The 23,321-nt window shown below is 42.0% G+C and overlaps 1 protein-coding gene across 3 annotated transcripts in view; it reads right to left on the bottom strand.

The window, feature by feature from the left end:
- The window catches only part of snrka (SNF related kinase a), a 48,020-nt gene that overhangs the window by 19,437 nt on the left and 5,262 nt on the right, over nucleotides 1-23,321 (bottom strand). For 2 of the 3 annotated variants that reach the window (XM_068032565.1, XM_068032566.1), the window contains exon 2: nucleotides 11,414-12,137. The exons of the other annotated variant lie outside the window; for it this stretch is intronic. In XM_068032565.1, coding sequence (XP_067888666.1) covers nucleotides 11,414-12,002 — 589 coding nt within the window. In that variant the 5' untranslated portion in view covers nucleotides 12,003-12,137. The remainder of the gene's footprint in view (nucleotides 1-11,413; nucleotides 12,138-23,321) is intronic. 3 annotated transcript variants of the gene reach the window in all.

Genomic DNA, 23,321 nt, shown 5'->3' with positions numbered 1-23,321 from the left:
CTGAGACCTTAGCTTGATTCCAGTCCAGACTGATGGGATGAAAATCTCCTCAATCAGTAGTCTGTAAGAGCCCAATGAGTTTTGCTATTTAAATTCAATCCGCTGTGTAACTGACACTAATTGCCAATCTGACTCAGAAGTACAGGATAGCTAATGTAATGTATGACCTTTTAAGCTAAAGGACTCAGGTACAGTGTTGGGACAGAGTACAAGGAGTTATACCCCACACCCAACTATGCTATATTTGATCTGCGAGTGCTTAATGCTGACAATTAAGCTTACAAGCTTAAACAGTCACTATTATATCTGATGTTAAAAATTGAGCACTGTATACCAAGATCAGAACCAATTAATTTCTCTAAATGCAAAGATTTTGAACAATATTTTCAGAATATAGGATAACCGGTTACATTGACTGTATTCAGTATTCTTTCATTCTCAGGTATGTACTCAGAAACACCCATGGCATTTTAACAAGTCAGAACAGTCATACAGCACAAGTACTGACTCATGTTTATTGCAGCCAACCTATCACTAACAAACATACCTGTAGTACATTCCAACCACACCTCTAACAATACCTCAAATATGGTATTTTGCAACAGAGAAACAAAAGTTACATGCTGTGGAACTCCTGTGTTCTGAAGGAGGCGGCTCTTGCAGATATGTAAGTGAATTTACTCAATTATAAGATTTTGTAATTCACTCATGCATATTGGACAATAACATCGCCTTTGAATAAGAAAATGCTTTTAAAAAACAGTTTTAATCAAATTTCTTCCTTGCCTACATCTTTTATCTCTAGTCCTGATTGATGCCATACTCCAGCAGGTGCCTTCTCAGTAATTGTTGGTAGACTGTTTGACAGTGGAGAACAGAGGCAAGTTGTGTTCAAAACTGAAGTTTGCCCATGCACTATCAAGTGTTACCAAATAGCAATCAGAAGAATTTTACCCTCCTACTTTAAGTGCCCTACAGTGGCACTGGCTGAGATCAGCTAATTTAACAGGTAAAAAAGACTTGCAGCTATATAGCACCTTCCATGCTGACGTTCCAAAGTGCTTTACAATCAATAAAGTACTTCTGAAATGTAGTCACTGGTGTAATGCAAGAAACACAGCTGCCAATTTGCACACAGCAAGCTCCCACAAACAGAAATGTGATAATAATGACCAGATAATCTGTTTGTGATCAAACCTGCAACATTTCAATTTGTATGGCTCAACTATTCACTGCAAAAATTGAGCCAAAGGAACTAATGAGTGTGCCTTCATTCCTATTTGCAGCAGCCAAATGCACAGTTCCATAAAGTTAAGTTAAAAGCAAAATGTTGCAGATGCTGTTAATTAAATAAAAATAGAAAAAGGTGTAAACACACTAGCTGTGTGTGGCAAACTGGGAATCCAAATGTAGCTAATTATATCTCTGATTAAGTAAAGAAAATAAGAGATTAACAGACATCATTACTGGGTGTGATTAATATTCATCCACAAGGTGTATATATGTGCCCTTTAACCTTTATGTGCATGCGTTTGTAAAATAATACAAAATAAAATTAGAGGGTGTTTCTGACCAATGTGGGTACTTTACTTCCTTGCCGACTGCATAGTGGTAGATATGTTAAATAAATATATAAGTAAACTTGCCTGCCATAGCAACACCTGTGGCTAGTTAGCAATTACGATTGGACAGCACTGCTTTAGAGACATAAAATCCTCTTTTACGAAATGAATGTGCAGCAAGTAATCTCCTTGAACCTTTGTAATAGAATGGCTGTACAAGTGGGCACACCGCAACTGCTTTAGGATCAAGTTTAATCAAAGATAGAAATGAGATGTATTCAACAACAAAAAACTAGTGGATCTTCCCGAGGCCGACTCAGCCTATTTCTCCATTATTTTACCTGAAATCAATGCTAGATAAGAGGAACCAAGCAGGAAGCTCAACTGGGAGCGCGCTAATGTGGCATCCAGTAAGGCAGCAAAGTGCAAGGCTCCTTCTCCTTCCAGATTACATCAGATAACTACAAGCAGAGTACTACATTCAATATTTTTAATTCTGGATGAGGGGGGAGGGGGAGGGTACACGCGAAGATCAAATACTGTGCCTCAAATGCTGCATCTGGACCTCACACTAGTAAGTTTGAGGGTGGCACTTAGCCAGTGAGAGGCAAGGTGCAAGAGCTTTCACAACTACTGCAAGAAATCCCAACAGCCCATTCCCATGCCACATGGTTTTCACTGACCCATCAGATAAACAGGGAAGGAAATGAGGGGCGAGGCAACACATGGGTCATAAAATTATTTTAGGCTATCAGATCATGAGAAAGCAACAAGGATGCAACAGGCTAATTAATAAAACAGATGATTGGTTTCAAGCTAGACTACCCGATCAAGAGCAGGTTTGACCCAAAGTGCAGGCTATTTGATAGAGGAGAGCTGGTTTATTTGCTAAGCAGACACACCTACATAAATCTGAATACGGATATTCCCTGGATAGTTTTTAAAGCAGTCTTTGGATTTTGAAATAACCTAATCTTTCAGGATCAAATACAAAGTTGGTAACCAAGGCTTGAAAGCATACTGGGTGATAGACACAGCTATCTCTCAGACTGGGCACTTCATTGTCCAATGACAGGAATACGTCTCCCACTCAAAAATCCATGGAAATCATATGATGTGGTGTAGTTGATCATATAATTCCTAGAACTTTCATTTCCAATTAGATATCTATCTAGCGTCATGATCCCACCTGAATCTTCTTTCTCTAATGAAAACAGACTTAGCATCATGCCTCTCTCCTCACAAGGCCCAGAAATCATCCTTGTTCTTCCATACCCAAGAACTCACTTACCTATACGCTGTATAGCACTCACAGATTCACTAACTTCTATTACATGCTAATGAGAAATGGAAAGTGCACAAATGAATTACAAATCTTTAGGTTTTACATTCCTGGTCAGGACTATCTGTGGTTGTGCTTATGATCTACTAAACCAACAAAAGAACTGGACAAATTGTCCAAACAAAGTGCCCTCTGGTTAGCACATAAAACAGTCATTAGAGTTAAACAGATGCAAGATTCAGAGAGTGACCTACATATAAAAGTATGGCTCTACATGTGTGGTGACATGTGTCTGATCGTAATACAAAATAATCAAGGATAGAGCAGTAATCAGACTGGATCCTACAAGAGCCCAGAGGAAAACTTCCCCTTTCTGCTTTACCATCAGCCACACAGGGGATAATTGTAACATTGCAGAAATATGGCATCTTTGCTCTTCCCAAGCATGCCTATGGCTGGATCACCAAAAAGAAAATCCTAGAATTTTTCTGAAATGAGATGGGTACTGGCTCAACATTCCAGCCAAACACACCTCCAGTGTTCCTAGGTGAATTCCTGAAAGTCTTTTCTCCCCACCACCACCCCTGCCCCACATCCCACTGAATCTCTTCTGTTCAGAGGAAGATAAAATCCAGTTGCTCTCTTACAAAATAATCTCTTAAAACAATCACCGGGGAATGGGTACTGAAAAAATTATTAGAACTGAAATCTAACAAGTCCTCAGGTCCTGATGGACTTCATCGTAGGGTCCTAAAAGAAGTGTCTGCTGAGATAGTAGATGCATTGGTTTTAATTTTCCAAAATTCCCTAGATTCTGGAAAGGTCCTATCAGATTGGAAAATAGCAAATGCGACTCCTCCATTCAAGAAAGGAAGGAGACAGAAAGCAGGAAACTACAGGCCAGTTAGCTTAACACATGTCATAGGAAAAATGCTGGAATATATTATTAAGGAGGTTATAGTGGGGAACTTAGAAAATCTCAATGTAATCAGGCAGTCAACATCATTTTATGAAAGGGAAATCATGTTTGACTAATTAATTGGAGTTCTTTCACAAAATAACAAACAACGTGGATAAAGGGGAACCTGTGGATGAGGAGTACTTGGATTCCCAGAAGGCATTTGACAAGGTGCCACATCAAAATAAGAGCTCATGGTGTAGGGGGTGACATATTAGCCAACCAGGCCTTTATCCATGTTAACAGGAAGCAGAGAGTAGGGCTAAATGGGTCTTTTTTGGGTTGGCAAGTTGTAACCAGTGGAGTTCCACAGGGATCAGTGCTGGGGCCACAGCTATTTACAATTTATATTAGAGCATGGCTACCCAACGGGACCCGACGTCACGTGTTGGGTTTGGGTCAGGTCAGGCCGGGCCGCTCTTCCGGGACTGGCATTTGGGCTCGGGTCGGACACAGTGGCAGTGCTGCCTTTTGGTCAGGGAGGGAAAGGGAAAAGTAAGCGTCATTAATTTCCGGTAATCGAGTCAGGTCAGGTCGGGCATGAGAAAAAAACCAAAGGACTTGGGCCCGGGTCAGGTTTAAATTGTATACCTGAGCAGGCCTTTAATCTATATTGATGGCTTGGATGAAAGGACCAAACGTATGGTTGCTAAATTTGATGTTACAAAAATAGGTAGAAAAGTAAGTTGTGAAGAGGACATGGAGTCTGAAAAGGGATGTAGGTAGGTTAAGTGAGTGGGCAAAAATTTGGCAAATGGAGCATAATGTGGGAAAATGTGAAGCTATCCACTTCGGCAGGAAAAATAGTGAAGCAGCATATTATTTAAATGGAAAGAGATTGCAGAACTCTGAGGTACAGAGGGATCTGGGTGTCCTGGTACATAAATCACAAAAGGCTGGTATGCAGATATAGCAAGTGATTGGGAAGGCAAATGGAATGTTGTCGTTTATTGCAATGGAATATAAAAGTAGGGATGTTTTGCTACAGTTGTATAGAGTATTGGTGAGACCACATCTGGAGTGCTGTGTACAGTTTTGGTCTCCTTACTTAAGGATATAAATGCGTTAGAGGCAGTGCAGAGAAGGTTCACTCAACTGATACCTGGGAATGGGGTGGGGGGGGGGGGGTGTTGGTTATCTTAAGAGGAAAGGTTGGAGTCAGAGTTTTACAGCACAGAAACAGGCCCTTTGGCCCAACACGCCTGCGCCGACCATCAAAGCACCCATACGATCTAATCCCATTTTCCAGCACTTGGCCCGTAGCCTTGTACGCTATGGCATTTCAAGTGTTCATCAAAATACCACTTAAATGTTGTGAGGGTTCCTGCCTCTACCACCCCTCCAGGCAATGTGTTCCAGATTCCAAACACCCTCTGGGTGAAAAAATGTTTCCTCAACTCCCCTCTAACCTCCTGCCCCTTACCTTAGATCTATGCCCCCTGGTTACTGACCCCTCCGCTAAGGGAAAAAGTTACTTCCTATCTATCCCATCAATGCCCCTCATAATTTTGTATACCTCAATCAGGTCCCCTCTCAGCCTTCTCCGTTCCAAGGAAAACAACCCTAGCCTAGCCAGTCTGTCTTCATAACTGAAATGCCCCAACCCAGGCAACATCCTGGTGAATCTCCTCTGCACCGTCTCCAATGCAATCACATCCTTCCTATAGTGTGGTGATCAGAACTGTACACAATACTCTAGCTGTGGCGTTTTTATAGAGCTTGAACATACCTCCCAGCTCTTATATTCTATGCCTCAGCTAATAAAGGCAAGTATCCCACATGCCTTCCTAACCACCTTATCAACCTGTGCTGCTGCCTTCAGTGATCTATGGACAAGCACCCCAAGGTCCCTTTGACCCTCTGTACTCCCTAGGGTCCTACCATCCATTGTACATTCCCTTGCATTGTTAGTCCTACAAAAGTGCATCACCTCACACTTCTCAGGATTAAACTCCATCTGCCACTGCTCCGCCCATCTTACCAGTTCATCTATATCATCCTGTAATCTAAGGCTTTCCTCCTCACTATTTACGACACCAATCTTCGTGTCATCGCCGAACTTACTGATCATACCTACTATATTCATGTCTAAATCATTAATGTACACTACAAACAGTAAGGGTCCCAGCACCGATCCCTGTGGTACCTCACTGGTCACAGTCCTCCATTCCCAAAAACAACCCTCGACCATCACCTGCCACTAAGCCAATTTTGGATCCAATTTGCCAAATTACCCTAGATCCCATGGGCTCTTACTTTCTTAACCAATCTCCCATGCGGGACCTTATCAAAAGCCTTACTGAAGTCCATGTCGACCACATCAACTGCTTTACCCTCATCTACACATCTAGTCACCTCCTCGAAAAATTCAATCAAAGTTTAGACACGATCTCTCCGACAAAGCCATGCTGACTATCCCTGATTAATCCCTGCCTCTCCAAATGGAGAATAATCCTGCCTCTCAGAATTTTTCCAATAATTTCCCTACCATTGACATTAGACTCTCAGGCTTCTAATTATCTGGTTTATCCCTGCTACCCTTCTTGAATAATGGTACCACATTCGTTGTCCTCCAGTTCTCTGGTACCTCTCCTGTGGCCAGAGAGGATTTGAAAATTTGTGTCAGAGCCGCTATCTCCTCCCTTACCTCACATAGCAGCCTGGGATACATCTCATCTGGGCCTGGGGATTTATCCACCTTTAAGCCTGCTAATACAGCTAATAAGTCCTCCTTTTCAATGCTAATTTGATCAAGTATATCACAATCTCCCTCCCTGATCACTACACCTACATCGTCCCTCTCCATAGTGAACACAGATGGAAAGTAATCACTCTCACCCATGTCCTCCAGCTCCACACACAGATTGTCTCTTTGATCCCTAATGGGCCCCACTTTTTCCCTGGTTATCCTCTTGCCCCTAACATACTTATAAAACGCCTTGGGATTTTCCTTTATCTTGCCCACCAGTGATTTTTCATGTCCCTTCTTCACTCTCCTAATTACTTTTAAGTACTCCCCTACACTTTCTATACTCCTGTAGGGCCTCCGCTGTTTACAGCGAATCTGTCATAAGCCTCCTTTTTTTCTTTATCCAATCCTCTATATCCCTGGACATCCAGGGTTCCCTTGATTTGTTGGTCCTACCCTTCACGGGAACATGTTGGACCTGAACCCTCACTATTTCCTTTCTGAATGACTCCCACTAGTCTGATGTAGACTTTCCTATAAGAAGCTGCTCCCTGTCCACTTTGGCCAGATCCTGTTTTATCATATTGAAATCTGCCTTCCCCCAATTCAGTACTTTTATTTCCGGTCCCTCTATGTCCTTTTCCATAACTACCTTAAATCTTAGAGGTTGGACAGGTTGATTGTATATCCATTGGAGTTTAGAAGAATGAGAGGGGATCTCATTGAAATAGATAAGATCCTGAGGGGACTTGACAGGGTGGATGCTGAAAGAATGTTTTTCCCCTTGTGGCAGAGATTAGTACTAGTGAACACAGTTTAAAAATAAGGGGTCGCCCATTTAAGATGGAGATGAAGAGAAATTTTTTGGAGGGTTGTGAGTCTTTGGAACTGTCTTCCCCAGAGAGGAGTAGAGGCAGGGCCATTGAATATTTTTAAGGCAGAGATAGATAAATTCTTGACCAACAAGGGAGTCGAAGGGCATCAGGAGTAGGTGGGAAAGTGGAGTTGAGGCCACAAGCAGATCAGCCATGACCTTATTAAACGGCGGAGCAGGCACGAATGGGCCAAATTGCCTATTCCTGGTCCTAATTCGTATGTTTGTATGTTCTCTTGCTTTGGATGTATTGAAGTGCACAGCTCACTACCTTCAGACAAAAACTGCCCTGGCAACAACAAATATCAACACATGCACCAGGGTTAAGATCCAACGAGACTACCATACTTGGGCTAATGTCATAGTTAATTTAGGAGCTTGGTGGGAAACAGTAGCTATTTTCATAGAAATGGGAAAATGTTGAGTCGGGTTTCTATGGCTGACGATATCATAAACAAGCTCCTAATGGAGGAACGTTCTTCAGTAGCATTTTTCTTTTTGAATAACTCCTCATTCCTCGTGATCTCAATTTTCATCTCAGCTTCCCTTGCCCTCACCTCTCGTGGATGCACTAAATTTTCTGTTATTCTTCAACATATTTCTCCATATAAACTCTCCTACCCATATTAACAGCCATCCCTTGACCTTACCATATCATGTAGTTTCTCTAAGCCTAAGTTTCTATCACAGACAAGGCCATTTTCAACAATTTTCTTGTATCCTGTATCACCCATGTCCCACTATACTCTTCCAAGTCCTTCGGTGTCCAACCCTGGAAGGGGGGGGGGGGGGGGAGGAAAAAGAGAGAAAGAGTGGAGAAACACTCCACTCCCCAAGTCACTTAACAATTGCATTTCGATTGCTTGGCCTTTGGCACTCCATCTGTCGGAATAATTCTGTAGCTGTGGATCTGCACATACCATCTCCTTGATATCCCTGTTCACAATAAAATCTTTACGATGCTAAACCACATCAAGCGCTGTTGAGCCTCACTTTCCTCTGCATAAATCATCCACTATTCTAAGGTAATCCTGGCAAGCAAAGTTAAGACCCGTGTTCTTTATTCCACTACAACAGAATCAGCAGGAGATCATTCATCCCCTCGCTCCTGTTCCACCAGTTAGATTATGGTGATCTGAATCAGGCCTGTGTCCTCAGTACCTTGCTCTACGGCAGCGAGGCCTGGACAACGTATGCCAGCCAAGAGCGACGTCTCAATTCATTCCATCTTCGCTGCCTTCGGAGAATAATTGGCATCAGGTGGCAGGACTATATCTCCAACACAGAAGTCCTTGAAGCGGCCAACACCCCCAGCTTATACACACTACTGAGTCAGCGGCGCTTGAGATGGCTTGGCCATGTGAGCCGCATGGAAGATGGCAGGATCCCCAAAGACACATTGTACAGCGAGCTCGCCACTGGTATCAGACCCACCGGCCGTCCATGTCTCCGTTATAAAGACGTCTGCAAACGCAACATGAAATCGTGTGACATTGATCACAAGTCGTGGGAGTCAGTTGCCAGCATTCGCCAGAGCTGGCGGGCAGCCATAAAGACAGGGCTAAATTGTGGCGAGTCGAAGAGACTTAGTAGTTGGCAGGAAAAAAGACAGAGGCGCAAGGGGAGAGCCAACTGTGCAACAGCCCCAACAAACAAATTTCTCTGCAGCACCTGTGGAAGAGCCTGTCACTCCAGAATTGGCCTTTATAGCCACTCCAGGCGCTGCTTCACAAACCACTGACCACCTCCAGGCGCGTATCCATTGTCTCTCGAGATAAGGAGGCCCAAAAGAAAAAAAAAAGAAAAAAAAAAGACCCCAACTCCATTTATCACTTTTACTCCATATTCCTTGATATCTTTACCCAATACAAATCTCAGTCTTCAAAATTTCAATTGACCCAGCATCCAGTCTTTTGGAAGGGGAGAGTTCCAGATTTCCACTATCCTTTGTATGAAAAATTGCTTCCCAATTTCACTCCAGAATGGCTTAGTCTAATTTTAAGATTACGTCCCCTTGTTTTGGATTCCCCCCGCTAGCAGAGGAAGTCATTTGTCTCTATCTATCAAATGAATCCCTTAATTATTTTAAACAGATTAAACCACCACTCATCCTTCTAAATTCATGGGAAAACAAGGCAGGTTTATGCAAACTGTCCATATTTTAACCCTTTGAGCTCTGGTATCATTCTGGTGAATTTACACTGTTCCCTTTAAAGGTGTGGTGCCCAAACCTAAACACAGTACTCCACAGATAGGACATGACCAAGGTTCTATACAACTGAAGCATAACCCTCTCTTCTGTACTCCAAACCCTTTGAGATAAAGGCAAACATTCCATGAGCCTTTGATTACTTTTTGTACCTGTGCTCTAGCTTTCAGTGGTGTACCTGCACAGACTCAATGTGCTTGACAGATACAAAATATTTATGAAGTTATACAGTAACAGAAGTAGAGGTGCTTATACGGTCCCTATGCTTAAGAAGGGCAGTAATTCAGAACCAGGAAACCACAGGTCCATTAGTCTAACTTCAATTAGGTAGGTTGCTAGAAGGTATTAATAGAAATACGTTGCATCACATAGAAAGAGCAAGGGCTATTACAGAATCCAGCCTCGCTTCAAAAAGGATGGCCTGCTTCACTAATTAGATCAAATTTTTCAAAGTAGTTACACAGTTGGTAGATGATTAAAGTCCAAAGCGCATTGTGTATCTTGATTTTCAGAAAAGGTTTTGATAAAGTGCCAAACAATAGGATACTAAGTACGATTCCAATTTCTGAGATTGCTGGACAGATCTTGGGTTTGATCGTAAAATGATTGTATTCACAGAAGGTAGTTATTAATGGTAGTAGCTTTGCATGGGGAGTAGAGAACTAGTGGAGTCCCACAGGAATCTTCGTTAGGTCAATTTCTCTTCATTTTTATTAAGAATCTGGATGCAGGCATACTGATGACACAAAGATACATATAGTAGTTAGTACCTTAGACAAATTAAATAGTCTGCAAGAGGACCTAGACACATTGGGGGAAATGGGCCCCATGCGCGACAGATGTCTTCCAATGTAGGCAAGTGCGAAATGGTGCGTTAGACTGGGAAAATACCATGCTATACGCCATACACGATTACCTGTTCAAGACTGAACAGGAAAAAGATTTGAAACACTGTAGGTCTATAATCAGAGTCACCAGGCTACTGTGAAAGTGACTAGCACATTAGGGTGCATAGCTAGGACAATCAAATATAAAACTACAGTTAAGAGTTCTTGCCTGTACAAGGCCTTTGTTCAGCTAGATCTGTTTTGATCCCTTCACATGGCAGGAATATTCAAGCCCACGAAGAGTTCAAAAAGTTTTGTTTTAAGAGCTATAGTTATCAGGACAGGCTTAGGGGTTTCTTACTCAGGAAAAGTGTTAGACCTCAAGGGGTATAATTGAGAATTTGAAAGTAATGAAGGGATAAGACACTGCCTATGTGGACAGATTATTTGAGTTAGATAGACATGGGAGGAATGGGGGCATTAGTATAGGTTACAAAGACAGTTAGGTGAGTGTGGATTTGCTGCAAGCCTTCAGAAGGGAGCTGGGGCAGGTTCCTTCAAGTGGAAGGAATTTGCAAGTTATGGAAGGTAGGTGGGATAAGTGGCACCAGTGACATCAGTCATCATGGTTAACTGGAGCTTGCTTGATTGTATTTTATGGTGGGGGGGGGAGGGGTCCAGAGGTTATTTTTCTTTAATTAGGACATGGTTTTTCTCCCTTTCAGAAGAATGAGTGGGTGCAGGAGTAGGCAGATGTGGATTGCATCATGTCAGGCTGAGTCTGAATCTTTTCCTGTCCTCTATTTCTGTATGTTTATATATAACCAGGACAAATTTTAAAAAGCACGTCAATGTAGTATCAATTCAAAATTAAAAGAAACTAGCAGCAATTTAAGTTACTGACAGCTAAAGCACCTCGCATTGTTATCTAAACATGAAAAAGTGATCCCATTTATATCTAAAAATAAATTGGTTACTTATCCCAAAAGCCCACATTTATAAACGAACATACCTACTGCAGGCGCATCATACTCATCTCCAAGCAGAATCTCTGGGGCAGAATATGCAAGTGACCCACAGCTTGTTGTTAACTTCTTTCCAGGTTGAAACTTGTTGCTAAACCCAAAATCTGTAAGTTTTACAATTCCTTGTTGTTCAAAGAAAACCACATTTTCTGGCTTCAGGTCTCTGTGAACAACATGTAGCTTATGGCAATAAGATATTGCGTGCACTATCTGTGCAAAGTATTTTTTTGCTAGATCTTCACTAAGACCATCTTCATGTTTCATGATGTAATCAAACATATCACCTCCATCTCCCAATTCCAGAATAAGATAAAGTTTTGTTTGAGTGTCAATCACTTCATACAGACGGACAATGTTGGGATGTTGCACCAGTTTCATGCATCGTACCTCCTGGAACAAATGCCCTGTAGCTACAGAGTCCAGTTTTGTTTTATCAATGACTTTCACCGCTACTTTTTCTCCAGTGAAAACATGGCGTGCAAGTTTCACAACAGCAAAGTGACCCCTGCCCAATGTTTTATCCAAATCATACAGCCCAGCAATTTTTCCATCATATCCACGTTTAAAACCTGCCATGCTGTTTTCAAAACTGGAAGCAGAACACAAGACGCTTATATCCAGTAGCAGATAAAATGTGCCAATGTGCAATTATTTCAAAAAGTCCACCACAGACAAAGAACCCATTTTCCCTGCTGTTTAATATGATGAACCCTGCAATACAAAAGAAGAAAACATTAGCTTCACTTGTGTTTGAACAAAAAGAATACATCACTAAAGACTACATCACAATCTATTCCCAAACAGGAAAAATATTTTCAATTCATATTTACAGAACTAAAATAACACGTGATGACTGCACTCAGCGTGAATTACCTCATTGTAATCCCAACCAAAAAAATACAATCTATGCCATCCCTCTTCTCAAATACTTATATATCTGATAAGAGAATTTAAGGAATTTCACAATTTACAACTTATAAAGGCATTTACCTGATCAAAGTTTCATTTTGAACCCCACTAACAGCGCAAACTAGGCTATGAAAAAAAACTATATGCATCATTAAATAACTCTACTGCACTGGGGCACGAAGACAAAGATAACTGATTTATCACATGAAATTTTGCCAAAATTCATGGAGCAATTGAAGATAAAAATTTAAGATAGGTACAGAAATCCCCCTACAAATGCTGTAACTGCAGGAAAGGCGGCTAAATCATTACTCAGGCACGTATTCTAATGCAAGACACAGTAACAATTAACAACCAGTTTCAGCATTACTGAGTGGCTTGGGCATATGTGGTAAAGGAAAAGGCTTGAGAACTGTAGACACCTCCAACCCCAAATTACTTTCAATCTTAAATCTAAAGTGTTAATTCATACACATCGGAAATATTTTAAATCATGATTTTATTCATATGATACAGCAAATGGGAACTTGGAGCTCTTTAGAACAAGAAAACTTAAATCCAATGATAATACAGAATTTCAAATATGAGAATAGAATGGCAGTCAACATAAAAGGGAACCCAAAAATCTTCCAGCAGCATATAAATAGTAAGCAGGTAGGGTAGTAAGAGCTGGAGTGGGGCCTATTAGAGACAAAGAGGGTACTATATGCTTAGAGGCCCAGGGCATGGCTAGACTATGTAATGAGTACTTGGTATCGGTGTTTACTAAGGAAGAGGAATGTGACACAATATCAGTAGAGGCGGAGACAGTAGAGGCAATGGATAGGGTAAAAATTGAGAGGGAACAGGTACTGAAAGGCAGGCTATGCTTAGGGTAGGTAAATCATCTGGTCTGGATGGCTTAGATCCCAGGTTACTAAAGGAAGCAGAGGTGGAGATAACTGAAGAGCTTGCCATAATCTTTCAATCTTCCCTGGAAGGTGTTAGAGGATTGGAAAGTGGCAAATATGACACCCTTATTCAAGAAAGGGTGTAAAGACAGTCCCAGCAACTAACTACAGTCCAGTTAGTTTATCAGTGGTAGATAAGGTTGCAGAAACAATAATCAAGGGGAAAAAAAATCAACAGGTACCAGGAAAGGTTTGAGTTAATTAAAGAGAACCATCATGGATTTGTAAATGGCAGATCATAGACTAATCTAATTGAATTTTCTGATGAAGTAACAGAAAAGGTTGATGAAGGGAATGCAGTGGATGTTGTTTATATGGATTTTAAGAAAGCGTTTGATAAGGTACCACATAAAAGGCTGGATAACAAAATTAAAGCTCATGGAATAGGAGGGTCAGTATCCAATTGGATAAAAAAATTGGCTCAAGGACAAAACAGTGAGTCGTTGTAAATGGTTGTTTTTCAGACTGGAGGATGGTAGTGAGTGGTGTTCCCCAAGGGTCAGGGCTAGGACTGCTTTTTTGCTATGTATGAATGACTTGGATCTTGGAACAGAGCAGAATTTCAAAATTTTCTGCCAATCCTCCAAGTTTGGTATCAAACAGTTAGGATGAACTAACAGAAAGGGCAGAGAGGTGGCAGATGGAACTTAATACAGACAAGTGTGAGGTGATGCATTTGGCAGAAGGGATAGGATGAGGCAATATAGACTTAATGGCACAGTTCTAAAGACTGTGCCTGGGGGTGCATCAATCTTTGAAGGTGACAGGACATATTGAGAGAATGGTTGGCAAAGCATATGGGATCTTGGGCTTCATTAATACAGGCATAGAGTACGAATACAAGGAAGTTATGGTGAACCTTTATAAAGCTCTGCTTCGGCCCCAACTACAGGACTGCATCCCATTCTGGTCACCACACTTTAGAAACAATGTGAGGGTCGTTGAGAGGGTGCAGAGGACATTTACTATAATGATTTCAGGTGTGGGGAATTTTAGTTACAAGGTTAAGTTGGAAAAGCTGGGGTTGTTCTCCCTGGAGCAAAGGAGATTAAGGGGAGATCTGATAAAGGTGTACAAGATAATGGCAGGCTTAGATAAGTTAGACAAGGACCATTAACTGATGGTCCAAGGACTAGGGAACATAGATCTAAGGTTTTGGGAAGTAATGCAAGGGGAGATGTGAGCAAGAACTTTTTTATGCAGTGAGTGGTAATGACCTGGAACTCAAGGGTGGAGGAAGCGCAGACAATCAATGATTTCAAAAGAAAGTTGGATAGGTACTTGAAGGAAATAAACTTGCAGGACTATGGGGATTGAGCCTGACTGGATTGCTCTGCGGAGAGCTGGCATGGACTCGATGAGCCGAATGGTCTCCTTCTAAGCCGCAAATGACTATGACTCTAAATCAAACTGATTTCACTTACATTTCGATATGAATGCAAAGACGACTTTTAAAATCAGGCTCTTAAAAAGGGATCGGTGAAGTGACAATTCAAACATCCAAAAGTCTGCCTACCTCATGCTGTCCCAGACCAACTCCAACACCACCCACATCACACAATAACCTTCCATTGCTGAGCTCCACTGGCTCCTTGTCCAATGAACTGAGCTCAGAATTCTTGTTCTAATTTCAAAGTCCTCTGTGGTCTCACCTCACCCTACTACCTCTGCAACCTCCTCTAACCCCATGCCCCATATTATGTCTTGTGGTCTTCTAACTGAGCTCCTGCACACACCCCTCCTGCTCCAGAGCCAGTCACCTCAGTTTTGGTCTCTGCACCTTTATTAAAAAGTAACATTTACAGCTACACTTTGTCATTTCTATTACATCTCCTACCAGTGGTCAGCATCTGTCCTGCATCCGTGAAATGCCTTGGGATGTTTCCTATGGTAAAGTAAACTAGCCCGGTCAAAGGTTAACTGGGTCAGTTTTTCAAACCTATGCAACAGATCCCCATCCCCTCTGGGTGAAAAGAACTCTCCTCAATTGCCATCTAAACCTTTCGCCAATTACTTGAAATCTATGCCCTCAGTTATTGACCTCTGACAAGGGAACTAGGTCCTTCCTAGCCACTCTATCTAGGCCCCTCATAATTTTATATGCCTTAATTAAATCTTTCCTCAGCCTCCCCTGTTTCAAAGAAAACAACCCCAGCCCATCTTTCCCAAGAGCTAAAATTCTCCATTCCTGGCAACATCCTCATAAATCTCCTCTGTACCCTCTCTAATGCAATCACATCCTTCCTGCAATGTGGTGACTAGAACTGTACATATGCTTTAGCAGTGGCCTAACATTTCTCCTCTTCACTACTTAGTATCTATCAAACACTTAATGGATTCCAAATTTACAATGCAATTTAAAAACTAACAGTGGTCAAAGATATAAAAATTCTAGGATTTGTAGCACAATGCCATGCGACAAATCAATAAACTTAATAAAAGGTTACTGGTATAAGGGCTAATTGCTTCTGTTTCAAAAACATGTTGACGTCACTAATGATGTCTTAATCTTCTGGAACTACTGACTTAGCTCTATAACTGACTTAAAAGTTTCACTAAGGTACTTTCAAACTTACAATGAACAGTATTCATCAGATACACCAAAACATAGCAAGAACAAGGAAATACTTTAAAATTTCCTAGTATAGTGAGAAAATAATCACTGAACAATCTTGTACATATTGTTTTACCATTTCCACATCACATTTCCTTTTGGTTTCCTTTACAGCTAATGTCATCAATTATCACTAAATTTCCTTATTACCATAGAAACATAGAAAAATTACAGCACAGAAGGAGGCCATTCAGCCAGTTGTGTCCATGCCAGCCAGAAAAACTAGTTGCCCAATCTAATTCCACCTTCCAGCACCCGGTCCACAGCCTTGGTTACAGCACTTCAGGTGCATGTCCATACATAGCTGTTTAAACGCAAATAGATTAATGCATCCACTAAAGAAAGTCTTTAATATAAAAGCTAAAGGTGCACCATTCCACAATTCGATCAAGCTGAAGCTTCAAACATCAGTTTCATAGGCTACATAGTTCTTGTACATTCAAGATTTTTTGGCTCATTACCAATTTTGAAATTATTTATCAGTAACTGTCATGAGTTATCATGTTTACTTAAAAATGAAGAACTGCCTGGCTATAGTACTTGAAAAGATCATCTTGATACAGAGCACCACAGTTAGTTCTGTGAAGAACATTGGCATGAAATAAACTACCTCCAGTCCAAAAGTTTCTATTTAAGCAGTTTTAATTCTATATTTAAATATAACTTCAATGTTTGGCTCAATAGCTTCAGAGGGGAAAAATCAAACTAAGACTGAGCACAAAAGTAGCACATTAATGGGTGTCTCATGCTTGCAGGCTAGTGCAAAATCACCATAGCACATCATACCATTAAAAGGACCTGCCAAAATGATTTCCACTGCAGGCTATTACGTTATTTTATGTGTTATGCTTTCAAAACTTATCTGTGAGATGCAATGAATCTTTCAGAACAAGATCAGAAAACATGTCGGAAGGAAACTGTTCAATTTGGCACTAGAGTGAAGAAGTTCCATGGTGCAAGGCTGATGAGACTTGATCTATAACCAAAAACGAAATGACTATTTTATGGAAACAAATAGACAATCTAGTTCAGTAAAGCAGTTAAATATACTCTGCACACTGAATCCAAAGCTAAATAAAAATCATATTCATGATTTGGTGCTTTTGGATTTCTTGCGATGCTTAAAAATACATGCATACATGAGCATGGTTTAAATTAAACATATGGAGTAGCTTTATGATGGATCTGTGAAGCTGCCTATTAAGTCAGTATTCTTGACCAAAGGTTAGTGAGTACCCTTGCTCTATATCCAGCAGTGTCCAACAGACCTGGAACTGCTTTCAAGTGTCAATACTTTCTCGTTGCAATGTGCTTTCATGTGGAAAGGAATTTAAGCAGGATTTTTGAAGTCAACTTTATAAATATGGGGTTCTGATGAAAGTTCACTAACCTGAAACGTTAACTTTGCTTCTCTCTCCACAGATGCTGCCAGACCTGCTGAGTATTTTCCAGCACTTTTTGTTTTTATTTCAGATTTCCAGCATCTGCAGTATTTTATAGATGCATGCTATAGCAAGTTGAGTTTGTCATGTTTGTCTCAACTCTCAGCATACATTCTATTTCTGCTCATTTTCTACACCCACATAAACAACCATAAATCACCCTACCACCTTGCAATCCACACCTGTTGGGAAGGCAGAAGTTTTGTACCCCCCAAAAAAGCATCATCACACCGAAAAACAAAGCTTAACAAATAATTTTAGCCTGAATCTTGTGTAATGAAAAACTCACTTTAAATATAACCTTCCTCATTTAAGCAAATGGTCCTGCAATACGTAGATACTACTTTTGGCAGCAGAATGCAAGATTAGTGTTAACGTAGACATCAGTGACTGTGCCAAATGTTAATGAATTAATATCTGATCATTCAAAATGGTTTGCCTGCCAAACAGTATATAATAGAAAATAAAAAACACACATTGACTAAATGTTGTTTGTGTGGAAATAACCTTACAAAGCTCAATAGGAAAAACCCTCATGACTCTCACAGCTCCATTTCAAATCATAGATCAGAATCTAAATCAGTGTCAAGCAACAACTGAAAAATGTGCAATACAAAAAAACTACTAGTTATTCAAAAATCAAGCTTTACTATCATCTGATATCTTTATTAAGATACTAATAAACTTTAATGTTGCTCAACTTCTTCCTGATGGGATACAGGACTGAGGTTTTAAAAATATACACAAGATAAAATAACTGGATTTGCCTAATGTCACCGGACCTCTAGTCCAAACTTCTGATAATCTAACTTGTTCAGTTTAGTTATTTCCCTTTAGTCTATATTTGTTTTGCATGTTTGTTAGATGTTAAAAGATTGACACTTTCCCACTCTTAGTGTTGCTCACTTAATTTGTTTTAGTTCATCCCACACTAAGATGTAAATTAGCTTAATCTGAATAAATGGAAAGAGCTGCTCCCCAATTTCAACAATTTACATTTATGAAGCACCTTAACATAGTAAAACATCCCAAGGCACATCATAGGAGTGTGATCAAGCAAAATTTGACATTGAGCAACATAAGGTGATATTAGGACAGACAACCCAAAACTAGGTCAGAGGTAGTTGTTAAAGGAGTGTCCTAAAAGGAAAGGGGTGAAAAGATTTAGGGAAGGAATCACAGAATTTATTGCTTATGCAACTAAAGGCATGGCCAGCAATGTTAGAACGATTAAAATTGGGATGCACAAGAGACTAGAATTGGAGGAGTGCAGAGATGAGGGTTGTAGGGCTGAAGGATGTTACAGATATAGAGAAGAGCAAGGCCATGGAGCAATTTGAAAATGAGGAGAAAAATCAGGGCATTTCCAGACCAGAAGCAATGTAGGCCAGTGAGCACATGGTGATGTGTGAACTGAACAGCAGAGTTTTGGATGAGCTCATGGAGGGTGCACATCATTTATATGAGGACATAAGAAGGGTGGCCTTTCCTCAAGTCAATCTTACCAAGATACTGGGACTGGAGTACACAATCTGATCATATATCACATTAGCATCCAGTTTCTTCAGGCAGTCCCCTAAGGGTTGACGTTGAAAGCCTAATGAAAACAAACAGTGGGAAGTCCCAAGTATTGACTTTCTGGTTGAGGATCCAGATAAAGCCACAGACCGTGCATTTATCAGAACATAAATTTTTATAAACACTCAGGGACCAGCCCTCTCAGCGACAGCCAAATTGCATTTATATAGCTCCTTAAGCATGGCAAAACATCCCAAGGTGCTGCCCAGGAACGTTAAAGTATATCTGACACCAATCCACATAAGGAGCATCTTAAAAGGAGGAGAGTGGGATAAAGACGGAGAGGTTTAAGGAGGGAATTCCAGTGCTTAAGGCCGAGGTAGCTGAAGGTGCCAACGGTGGAGCGATTAAAATTGGGGATGCTCAAGAGAACAGAGCTCTGAGGGTTGTAGGGCTGGAGGAGGTTACAGAGATAGGGAGGGGCAAGGCTATGGAAGGATTGAAAAACAAGGACAAAAATTTTTAAATCAATACATTTATGAGATTTCCCCATTTACAAAAGTGAGATTATATAGTCAGTCATTTGCAACATAGAAGGAGGCCTATCTAGTCCATGCTGACTCTCTACGGAGCAATCCAGTCTGTCCCACATCTGGCTCGATCCCCGTAGCACTGCAAATTTATTTTCTTCAAGTGCCCACCCAATTTCCTTTTGAAATCGTTGATTGTCTCCACTTCCACCACTCATATGGGCAGAGTGTTCCAGGTCATTACCACTCACTGCATAAAAAAAGTTCTTCCTCACATTTCCCCTACATCTCTTGCCCAAAACCTTCAATCTGTGTCCCCTAGTCTTTGCACCATCAGTTAATGGGAACTGTTTTTCCTTGCCTAACTTATCTAAACCTGTCATAATCTTGTACACTTCTATTAAATCTCCCTTCAATCTCCTTTGCTCCAGGGAGAACAGCTCCAGCTTTTCCAACCAACCTTGTAACTAAAATTCCCCATGCCTGGAATCATTCTGGTAAATCTCCTCCGCATTTTCTCAACGAGCCTCACATCCTTTCTAAAGCGTGACAAGAACTGGCGGTAATAGTCTAGTTGGGGCCTAAGCAGAGATGTTATGTTGAACTTTTATAAATCTCTGGTTCTCCAGAGGTTCAACATAACATCTCTGCTTTTGTACTCTCGGCCTCTATTTACGAAGCCCGAGATCCCAGATGCTTTGCTAACCACGCTCTCAGTATGTCTCGCCACCTTCAAAGATCAATGTGGGAACACAATTATCTACTTAGATAAAGAAAATACTATTTATTTTCCAGGATACAATATAAAACAACAATTTTAGGGGCGATAGCTTACAACCTTCCTTTCTGATGTGCAAAACCCTTAAGGCACTGACCAAAATCACTTCTGCAATCCTCAAGACATGAACATTATTCGTTCATCTCACACCATTAACACCTTCACTGGCAGATCTACAACCAGCACTTCACTCAGGCATTACAGCTCAAAATGTTCTATAATTATACTGACAAAATGTTTTTCAAAATGCAATGGAATGCAATATAATTTGAATTTCTTTTGGGCCTCCTTATCTCGAGACACAATGGATACGCGCCTGGAGGTGGTCAGTGGTTTGTGAAGCAGCGCCTGGAGTGGCTATAAAGGCCAATTCTGGAGTGACAGGCTCTTCCACAGGTGCTGCAGAGAAATTTGTTTGTTGGGGCTGTTGCACAGTTGGCTCTCCCCTTGCGCCTCTCTTTTTTCCTGCCAACTACTAAGTCTCTTCGACTCGCCACAATTTAGCCCTGTCTTTATGGCTGCCCGCCAGCTCTGGCGAATGCTGGCAACTGACTCCCACGACTTGTGATCAATGTCACACGATTTCATGTCACGTTTGCAGACGTCTTTATAACGGAGACATGGATGGCCGGTGGGTCTGATACCAGTGGCGAGCTCGCTGTACAATGTGTCTTTGGGGATCCTGCCATCTTCCATGCGGCTCACATGGCCAAGCCATCTCAAGCGCCGCTGACTCAGTAGTGTGTATAAGCTGGGGGTGTTGGCCGCTTCAAGGACTTCTGTGTTGGAGATATAGTCCTGCCACCTGATGCCAATTATTCTCCGAAGGCAGCGAAGATGGAATGAATTGAGACGTCGCTCTTGGCTGGCATACGTTGTCCAGGCCTCGCTGCCGTAGAGCAAGGTACTGAGGACACAGGCCTGATACACTCGGACTTTTGTGTTCCGTGTCAGTGCGCCATTTTCCCACACTCTCTTGGCCAGTCTGGACAGAGCAGTGGAAGCCTTACCCATGCGCTTGTTGATTTCTGCATCTAGAGACAGGTTACTGGTGATAGTTGAGCCTAGGTAGGTGAACTCTTGAACCACTTCCAGAGCGTGGTCGCCAATATTGATGGATGGAGCATTTCTGACATCCTGCCCCATGATGTTCGTTTTCTTGAGGCTGATGGTTAGGCCAAATTCATTGCAGGCAGACGCAAACCTGTCGATGAGACTCTGCAGGCATTCTTCAGTGTGAGATGTTAAAGCAGCATAGTCAGCAAAGAGGAGTTCTCTGATGAGGACTTTCCGTACTTTGGACTTCGCTCTTAGACGGGCAAGGTTCAACAACCTGCCCCCTGATCTTGTGTGGAGGAAAATTCCTTCTTCAGAGGATTTGAACGCATGTGAAAGCAGCAGGGAGAAGAAAATCCCAAAAAGTGTGGGTGCGAGAACACAGCCCTGTTTCACACCACTCAGGATAGGAAAGGGCTCTGATGAGGAGCCACCATGTTGAATTGTGCCTTTCATATTGTCATGGAATGAGGTGATGATACTTAGTAGCTTTGGTGGACATCCGATCTTTTCTAGTAGTCTGAAGAGACCACGTCTGCTGATGAGGTCAAAGGCTTTGGTGAGATCAATGAAAGCAATGTAGAGGGGCATCTGTTGTTCACGGCATTTCTCCTGTATCTGACGAAGGGAGAACAGCATGTCAATAGTCGATCTCTCTGCACGAAAGCCACACTGTGCCTCAGGGTAGACGCGCTCGGCCAGCTTCTGGAGCCTGTTCAGAGCGACTCGAGCAAAGACTTTCCCCACTATGCTGAGCAGGGAGATTCCACGGTAGTTGTTGCAGTCACCGCGGTCACCTTTGTTTTTATAGAGGGTGATGATGTTGGCATCGCGCATGTCCTGGGGTACTGCTCCCTCGTCCCAGCACAGGCATAGCAGTTCATGTAGTGCTGAGAGTATAGCAGGCTTGGCACTCTTGATTATTTCAGGGGTAATGCTGTCCTTCCCAGGGGCTTTTCCGCTGGCTAGGGAATCAATGGCATCACTGAGTTCCGATTTGGTTGGCTGTATGTCCAGCTCATCCATGACTGGTAGAGGCTGGGCTGCATTGAGGGCAGTCTCAGTGACAGCATTCTCCCTGGAGTACAGTTCTAGGTAGTGCTCAACCCAGCGGTCCATCTGTTTGCGTTGGTCAGTGATTATGTCCCCCGATTTAGATTTGAGGGGGGTGATCTTCTTGATGGTTGGCCCAAGAGCTCTCTTCATGCCATCATACATTCCTCTGATGTTTCCGGTGTCTGAGGCCAGCTGAATATGACTGCATAGGTGTTGCCAGTAGTCGTTTGCGCAACGCCTAGCTGTTCTTTGTGCAGTACTTCTGGCTGCTTTAAGTGCTGCGGATGTTAAATCGCTGGGGGCTTTCTTGTAGTTCAAAAGTGCAATGCGCTTAGCGGCTATGACAGGTTCCAGCTCTTCATTATGAGATTGAAACCAGTCTGCATTTCTCTTCGCACTTTTGCCGTAGGTGGTCAAAGCTGACTCATAGATGGCGTCTCTGATGTGGGCCCACTTGGTCTCAGCATCCCCTGTGGGAGTGTTTTGAAGGGCTGTTACAAGTGAATTTAGAAATTTTTGTAACAGCTGTGGGTGAGAAATTCTGCTCGTGTTGATGCGCGGGTGGCCCTTCTGCTTGGAATGATGCAACTTCTTTGGTCTGAGTCTAACCTTGCTGCACACCAGGGAGTGGTCGGTGTCGCAGTCCGCACTGTGGAAGCTGCGTGTGATTTGAACACTGTTTAAGGCGGCTCGCCTTGTGACAATGAGGTCTAGCTGGTGCCAACGACGTGATCTTGGGTGCCTCCATGAAACCTGGTGACAGGGTTTAGTGTGAAAGAACGAGTTGGTGATGCAGAGGTTATGATAGGTACACAACTCAAGCAGTCTCTGCCCGTTCTCATTCATCCTTCCAACGCCATAGCGCCCAAGGCAGGAGGGCCATGAGTCATGGTCGGCCCCAACCCTGGCATTAAAGTCCCCCAGCAGGAATAGGTGTTCGGTGTTGGGGATGCTGCTAATGATGTTATGGAGTTGTTCATAGAACTGGTCTTTAGCTTCAGGTGCGGAGCAGAGTGTTGGAGCATAGATGCTGAGTAGGTGT

The sequence above is a fragment of the Heterodontus francisci genome, chromosome 5 (genome assembly GCF_036365525.1).
Source record: "Heterodontus francisci isolate sHetFra1 chromosome 5, sHetFra1.hap1, whole genome shotgun sequence".
Classification (NCBI taxonomy): Eukaryota; Metazoa; Chordata; class Chondrichthyes; order Heterodontiformes; family Heterodontidae; genus Heterodontus; species Heterodontus francisci.
This window is presented reverse-complemented; position numbering and strand designations above follow the sequence as displayed.